General features: G+C 56.2%; 1 protein-coding gene across 1 annotated transcript; it reads left to right on the top strand.

Annotated features, from left to right (window-relative positions):
• The first annotated feature begins 639 nt into the window (after window positions 1–639).
• BATF (basic leucine zipper ATF-like transcription factor) lies at window positions 640–6064 on the top strand. Its single transcript, XM_075426432.1, has 3 exons — window positions 640–824; window positions 2623–2727; window positions 5479–6064. The coding sequence occupies exons 1-3, from the start codon at window positions 759–761 to the stop codon at window positions 5683–5685; spliced, it is 378 nt and encodes a 125-aa protein (XP_075282547.1). The 5' UTR covers window positions 640–758; the 3' UTR covers window positions 5686–6064.
• The last annotated feature ends 1878 nt before the right edge of the window (window positions 6065–7942 follow it).

The following is a 7942-nucleotide window of genomic DNA, read 5'->3' on the forward strand; positions in this document are numbered from 1 at the left end:
TCGCGTGGCACCTGCTGAGGGTACCCGTCCCCTCCCCGGGACCCGCGTCAGCGGCGCCGGGGGCGGCGGGAGGGGATGGCTGGGCTGTGAGGAGGTGGGTGGCTGCCTGGGAGTTTCCCCGGCTGGGCTGGGGTGTGGAGCCGGCCCGGGGCTGGACCGACCTCCTGCCCGCGCAGGGCTGGCATGGCGTGCGTGCCCCTGGAATTTCTGGGGCTGCCGGCAGCACCTCCTCCGCACTGCCCTCCTTTGAGGGTCCAGGTTTCACAGCGGAGCCTGGGCTTTTCTTCTTTCATCTCTGCTGTTTGTCTCAGAGAAAACCCATCTCGCTGTTTTTCAACCGCCTGAAGGTGTTTTTCGGGGGTTTTTCAGGCTATTTTGAAGCTCATTTTTCCCAGATGTGCTTTTTTTTTTCTTCTTTTTTTCTTTTTTTCTTTTTAGTTCTTCTGTAACTTTTCTTCTTCGCCTTAAAGTTTCCGGCCACGTGACTTTCAGCTTACATCCCCAAGGTTCTGAGAAACCACAGGAGGCCGAGACCTAAAGGGAAGGTGCAGAGGCTCCGAGAGCAGAGGCAGAGAAAGTGGCAGAGCGCGGGGCAGGAGGACAGCGTGCCTCTGGAACGGGCGAGGGCCGTGAAGCTGAGGGCCATCTCGGGGGTCACAGAGGAGGGCCGGGGAGAGGGACGGGACGTGAGACAGAAGGCAGGCGCACCAAGAGCACGGAGGAAGCTGAAGAGGCCCTGGGAGCCAGAGACAGGAGCCATGCCCCACAGTTCCGACAGCAGCGACTCCAGCAGCTTCAGCCAGTCTCCCCCTCCCAGCAAGCAGGTAAAGCGGGGACCCTTCCCCTGCTCTCCTTGGCCAGAAGGTCCTTCGGGGTGGGCCACGGGCGGGCAGGAGGAAGGGTGGCACCCACCGCTGGTGCTTTCACAGCGCAGTATGGCGGGGCTTTCTAGGAATGGCTGTGGGGAGAGGGATGAGGGGCTGATCCAAGAGCTCTGACCGGAGCCCCAGCCACCGAGTTGGGTACTGAGGCAGAGAGGAGGCTCCGTTACCTGGGGCTGTGCCGGGGGCAACAGGGGGCCAGGACCCCCAGGCACGGTCGGCCCTGCAATACACGCCGGGCAGGCGTGAGTGTTGGTGCTTGGTGAGGAGCCTGAGTGTGCACCTCCTCGCCATGGACCAGGATGGCTCCGGGCAGCCTGCCGGCTTCCTGCTGCCATGGATGGCACTCCGAACCCAGAAAAGCCCTGCCACTTTGGGTCCGCTTGCTTTTCTGTTCAGCCTCAGAGGTTTTTCGTCTCAGTAACGCTTGACAGAGCGATTTTGCTTTGTTGCACGCAGTACCTTAATACTAGGTCTTTTGCTGGCAGATACTGACACAAGTCTGAGGTATTTCCACTGCCTTTTCTAGCTAAACTTTATTATATCTGTCATTTGCCATTTCTCTAGGGCTGGCAACAACAGCAAGAACCTGAGACTTTGCTCAGAAATCTTGGGGATAATCCGGGCAGCTGATTTTGGGCTTGCAACCGGGGATGGGGAGGCATCCTGGGAGAGAAGAGGATAAAGCAGAGGGGTTGCCAAGGGATAGAGACTGGACGGGTGCAGGACGTGGGACCTGCCGAGACATTTGTAGGGTATTGAAGGCAAGGATAAAACGGTTAAGTTCAAAGAAAAGACAAAATCTTGGGCGGGGTGGAGGGGGGAGAGGATGTGGACAGACTGATGGGCTGGGAAGATAACTTTTGTGGCTGAGTTTTGTAGTCCTGCGGAGAAGCCGTGGTGTGAATGTTAGAGAGTCCACAAAAGAGGCAGTGCAATATGAAAATAGAAGATGAAAGAGTCTGTGTGACGGTTTCAACTGTCAGAAGGCAGCAGCAAGACCAGATCTCAGCAGAGAACAGCTGCTGCATGAAGCTCGTGACCTGGAGCCTGGAGACCTGTGCTCTCCGCTGCCCAAGGGGCTCGGGAGTGCTGCAGTCAGCATTGCAGGCATTGCTACCAAGGGATTCCAGGAAAGAGCAAGAACGGAGATCACAGAGCTGGAGCAAATAAGATCTGGGGAAAACCCGAAAGCTCTGAGTCTGTCTAGTTAAACATAGTAGGGGCCACATTGCACTGTGAGGGTCTGCAACAAACAAAGCTGGAGGGAGAATAGTGATGGAGAAGGGGTGGGACCTAGAGGGATGAAAGGAGGAAAACACAGGCTGAATCTCTGGAAAGATGTTTTAGCCAAGGAGCTGGAATGTCTGCAGTGCCGTATCCCTGCATAGAGATGGGGAAGGTTTGCTGGACTAGGATTTCAAATTGTCTTTGTTCTGGAGAGGTCCTTACTCTGGTCCCTCAAGCCATATCCCAGGCATGTGTCTTGGTGAAGGGCGAGTTGTCATTTCCCAGCCTGTCCCAGGATGCCCAAGGGTATCAGACTTGTCCCTCCTGGCAATGGGGGTGCCAAAAGCGTCACACATCCCTGGGGTATAGCTTTATCCTGGTGCTGAGGGTGTGTATCCTGCATCCTGTGCTTTGGTGATGATATCTGCTGTGTCCCCTTCCCACCTACTGCCCTGCAGGAGCAGGGCAAGGGAGGGGATGCCCCAGTCATTTCCATACCTTGTTTCCCTAGGACTCTTCTGATGACATGAGGAAAGTCCAGAGGAGGGAGAAGAATCGCATCGCTGCCCAGAAGAGCCGCCTGAGGCAGACCCAGAAAGCAGACACGCTGCACTTGGTGAGCACTCCCACCCTTCCCCATCCCCGGGGCTGGGGGCCCGCGCAGGGCACAACGTGCTTTTCCCCTGGGGACTCGGAGCGGAGATGCTCAGCTGAGGCAGGACAGGAAAAGTGAGGCCAGCGCAGGATGCAGGAGTCAGCGCTCGCAGTGAGAGCACGCAGCCCAGGGCTACTGCCACTGAAGCATTCAGTTTTGCGGCTAGTTTTGAATCCATCTTTATCTTTCAGTCTGACATTACTGATTTCCTTTGCTAACCTCTTCTGACTGGCTCAGTCAGCAGCTCTTTGAAAGCGCAGGCTAACCCGGCCTGGCTCTCCCTGGGTTTGTGCTTCATGCCGTCACTTACGCAGCGGTGTGACAGCGCACAAGGATGGTTTTCTGAGACGGTAGTGCTTTGTATTCATTGGTATTGTCGATGGTGCAATGTGGAGCTGAGTGGGCCATCTCCTCTGGTCTGTTCCCTGAGATGCTAGGCAGTGTAGATAAATATTCATAATTTTCTATTATTTTTAAAAGTCTTCATGGTAGAACTTATATCCCTTTCTACATCTGAACACTGTACAGTACCTGGAGGCTTTTTCTGTTGTTCAGCACGGATTTTCCCTCCTTTGGTTTCACCCTGCTGTCCCACTCTCCTCCTGTGGCACTGAGGGCAGCCCTGTGGCTCTTCCCGGTGTGAAGAACCAGGCGTCTGTTTTTCAGGAGGGGTGGTCACTTCTGGCTGTGTGTGTTTGAGCAGGAGTGTGTGGTCAGTGTCGGAGCACAGGGGCTGGGCTCCTTTTCATTTTGCACCTTGATAAGTGCAGTCCCACATATTTTGGGCCACTGGCGGGCAGGATGGAGAGCACACAGCCTGCAGTGGGCAGAGACCGTCTTTACCCTTGCGCTGAGCTTGGCTGCCCTTTGAAAACTGGTAGTTGGGCTCATGTTCGAAAAACCATCCTTTGACTTAGTGGTCTCCATATTCCCCCAGATGCCCATTTTTGGAAAGAATTCTTGAGAAGCTGGTCCTGAACCTTCCTGCTTACACAGTGCACTCAGTCCATAGTTGGCGCTGGGTTTAAGGCAGAGATGCCACTCTTTTCCCAGTGGCTGATGATCCTTCTAGAGCTGACATGGCTCTAGGCTGATTGCATTACCACTGTCAGCAGCGATGGCTCTGGGCGACTGTGCCTGAGAGGGGTGAAGAGACATGCTATCCTTGGGGCTGGTGCTCTCTCCAAGGTAATCACAGAGGGGGACGTGGGCTCTGATTCTTCCCCAGGAAAATCCTGCCCAGCTGTACAGCAAGAAGAACTGGGCTGCTCTTCTTAGAGCAAATGACAAACCACTTGCTTATGAGATTACTACAACTCAGCTAGCATTGACAGCACACGCTCCTTGCCTTCCCATTGGGATGGGAGTAGGGGGGCTAAGCCTGCTTTGGTACAGAGAGGATCCTGGCAGGCAGCTGGAGAAATGCAGGGAGGCAAGTAAAGGATGGTTGGTGAACTTTTGCTAATCTTTTTCCAATTCCTGGAGGACGGTGACCCCCTGCTGTTCCTGAGCTTGTTCCCTGAGTGCTCCTTGCCTTTGGTCGGCTCTGCATCAGAGACTTTGCTTCTCTGATGTGGTTCTGCCCAGAAGAGCATGGCTCAGCTTGAGCTATGGTAGCGTGAAAGAAGCCAGCAGCTCCATCTGCCCCAGGACTTTGTAGCTTGTGTTTTGAGGGGAATGAGTCACGGGGAGGCTGGGGCTCCTGGACCCGGGGTGATTCCCATCAGCTCCTGAGTTTGACGTCAGTCATGATTTCCAGAGCATTTAGTCACGCCTGAGAGATGCTCGTTTGCTGTGTGAGCTCCTCCTGTGACAGCGGCCGTAACTGCTGGGCGTGTTTCAACCTGTGCACAGGGAGCGGCACTGTCAGAAGTCAGTGTGGCAGCAGAGTGGGGATAGGTTGGCTTTGCCAAGGTGGTGGTGCAGCTTTCCAGGGCCTCAGAGCACTGGGTCCCGCTTTAGCTGTCTTGGCTGAGTTTGCAGAGCCTGTCGCCGCATCCTGCCTCTCTCCTCTGGTTCTGCCCAGGCTGCTGGCTCCATGGTCGGCCGGTGCCTGGGATGCTCCAGCCTGGAGCCGGCTGCACTTCAGCAGCAGCAGAGGTAGCAAAGGCTGCAACGCTCGCAGGATCGTTGAGACAAGGCTGAGCATCGTTATTAATCCCTTTGTTGTTATTCTCATTAATAACAGTATTAACTCAGTTCTTCTGAGGCCTCGGTTTCTCTTTTCTTCTGACTCAAGCGTCTCCCCCTCCTCCCCACCGGGCTGCTGGTTTCCCCGGCTGCTAGCAGGAAGCAGTGAGTCTTTTCTTTCCAGGGCAATGACAGGTTTCCTGTGGCAGGTGGTTTTCTGGTTAAAGACGGCGGTTATTCTGCGCGCCCTCCCCCCGGCCGGGCGGCCCCGGGAAGTGGCCGGGCGTGCGTGTGCGTGAGAGGGAGCGAGAAAGCCGGGGCGGGAGGACGCCACAGTCACTTCTCGTAAGCCGGGGCCGGGGAGCGTGGCGAGGCCGCCAGCATCGCGCCCGGCCTGGACGGCTGGGGGAGGGGAGTTTGCCCAGGCCTGGCTCCCTGCTGAATTTACCAGAAACATATCGGTCTGGAAACTGCGCTGGGCAGAGCGGCATGGGACCGCGACCCCCGTGGGGTCCCCCAGTGTCCCCAGCTCATCCCCGCGGCTCCCGCTCTGAGGAAGCCCCTGTGGTTGTGTCTCCTCAGGAGAGCGAAGACTTGGAGAGGCAGAACGCTGCCCTGCGCCGGGAGATCAAGCAGCTGACGGAGGAGATGAAGCACTTCGCCTCGATGCTGAGCTCCCACGAACCGCTCTGCTCCATCCTGACGTCCGCTCCACCGCCCCCAGAAGTGCTTTACGCCACGCATTCCTTCCACCAGCCCCACATCAGCTCCCCACGCTTCCAGCACTGAGCCAGCCAGCGGGACGGCAGCCTGGCAGCTCCACTGACAGCAAGAAGCAACTTCGTGGCGCTCGCTTTTCCGTCCAAGGGAGAGGGACGGACGGAAGGACGGACACCACTTCTCCAAGTGTGTACTCTGAGTGACTTGCCCAAGACTTGCTCCCTGTGCAGAAAAGGCAGAGCCACCAGGAGGCATCTTCGGGCGGTTTCCAGCTTGGATCCTGGGAAGTGGAGGCGTTCGCAAAAGGGCACCAACCCCTTCCCCGGTGCTTGCCTGGAGAGACTCGCCGGGGCATGTGGCACCGTCAGCCTCGGTGCAAGTGGCTGGCTGCGGCACGCAACAGCCAGAGCTCCAGGGAGAGGAACAGGAGCTGGGGCAGAGGGGAAGGTTGGGGGCCACAGAGTACCAGGGCAAAACTGGTTTATTTTTGTAAAATAAAGGCTGAAAATGCTTAACCCTTTGTTTCCAAAATAGGACCTGAGCCACTCCTAAGGCCTGGCATGACACAGTGAGGATGCAGGCAGTGGGAGGGGAGATATTGGAGTCCAGGGAGCAGCCCTACAAGTGCCAGCAGCTGGAGCCCCACATTTAGAAATGGGGCCCATGTGGGCAGGCTGGGGAGCAATGGTCTGTGAGGTGATGGGGTCCCTGGGGGAGATGGGTCCCTCCTTGCTGCAGGGCTGGACCTGGCTAATGAGTCTGACACACCAAGTAGCATCACGGGTCTCTTCCCCGGTGACACCCTCAGCTCCCAGCTGCCGAGGGCTAGACGTCCATGTGCACCGCTTGCACACGCGGAAGTGCACCACCATATCGTGTCACCTCATGTGCGGGTCTGGGTGGGCTGGTGGAGCCTTGAGCTTGACCAGCGGTCCAGCTGGGAAGGAGCATCGGAGCATGGAGGGGGGTGGTGATGCTGTGCTGGAGTACACAGGGGAAGCAGGACCCCGCAGGACCCTTGCTCCAAGACACCCTGCTACAAGGCACGTAGCTGCAGCTCACGCTGTTTCCCCTTCCCCACCAGTCACAGCTCCACAAAAGGCAGCTGTACTACCTCATGCATTGAAGCAGATGAAACCAGAAAGGTCAGTGAAGAGTAGATTAGCTCTGCTGGGTCTGATCTAGTGGAAACACAAGCTGCTCCATACAAACGGTCTCTGCTCCTAACACTCCACCAGCCAGCAGTCTGCCTGTCAGCCCCGCTCCACACACAAGGCTGAAGCCCACCTGCCAGTGCAGGTCCTGTTGCTAATGCTGGCTCAGGACTGCTGCCACCTCCCAAGGAGCATCAGCTGCAGTTTTTTCGGCATAGGATACCACAAGCAGTGCTGCTGACACAGGCTTTTAACCGAGCTAAATGGACTCAGTTTGTAGCTACCCTCCCTTCAGGCACAGAGAAGCAGCATATTCCCAGACAGGTTTTGGCTCATCATCATAGCCCTCAAGAGCGGCTGGGAAAAGTCTGTAATGTGCTGTGCTGTGCCCATTTTCTCCCTCTGGTTTGCACTACCAGGATGATAACCAAACACTGCCATGCCTCAGCAAGCTGTCCTCAGGAAAGGTGCAGGCAGCACCGTGATTTGTCCTGCCATGGCCTGTTAAGAGGCTTGTGAAGCTCCTGCCTCCAGCTTCTGTGCCAGCATGGGAAGTGCTGAGGCCAGGGATGCCTGGTGTCAGCACGTTGCCTTGGGCATCACCACCTGGCAAAAGCAGTGCTGAGGCAATGGGTGATTGCACCGGCCCTCGTCTGCACAGCTCTGCCCCTGCTCCGATGGGGATGCTCACATACAGGGGAGGAGAGTGGTTATTCTAGCCAGGCAGCTGGGTTTCTGCATACAGGTCTTGTAGCATACATCTAAAGGCAGCAAAAAGATTCTGACCATGTCCATGAAAAAGCAGCAGGAGAAATTCCAGTGTGTCTTACGTCACCCTCCTCTGCTACATCTCACACCAGTAGGCTTCTCTCCATCTATGGGTACAACGACCAGAACTGCTGATCCCCCGCCTAGGCCAAGCTTTGAGTCACCCAGGCCACAAAGGCCCTTTCCAAACTGCTTTTCTCTGGGATTCGGCCCTTTAAGCGTGGGAGAGACAACTGGCTGCAGCTCTAAAGGAGCTTGTTTTTACAGGATCCACTTCTGCTCCTTCAGATTCTGGTGGGTTTGCTCCTGGATTTTTCACTTAATGTTCCTAAGGGCTCTGATGCTTCCTGGGTTACACAGAATGAGAGAAAAAAAGCTACTGCTAGCTCACTTGGGGTTTGCTG

The sequence above is a fragment of the Opisthocomus hoazin genome, chromosome 7, assembly GCF_030867145.1.
Source record: "Opisthocomus hoazin isolate bOpiHoa1 chromosome 7, bOpiHoa1.hap1, whole genome shotgun sequence".
Lineage (NCBI taxonomy): Eukaryota > Metazoa > Chordata > Aves > Opisthocomiformes > Opisthocomidae > Opisthocomus > Opisthocomus hoazin.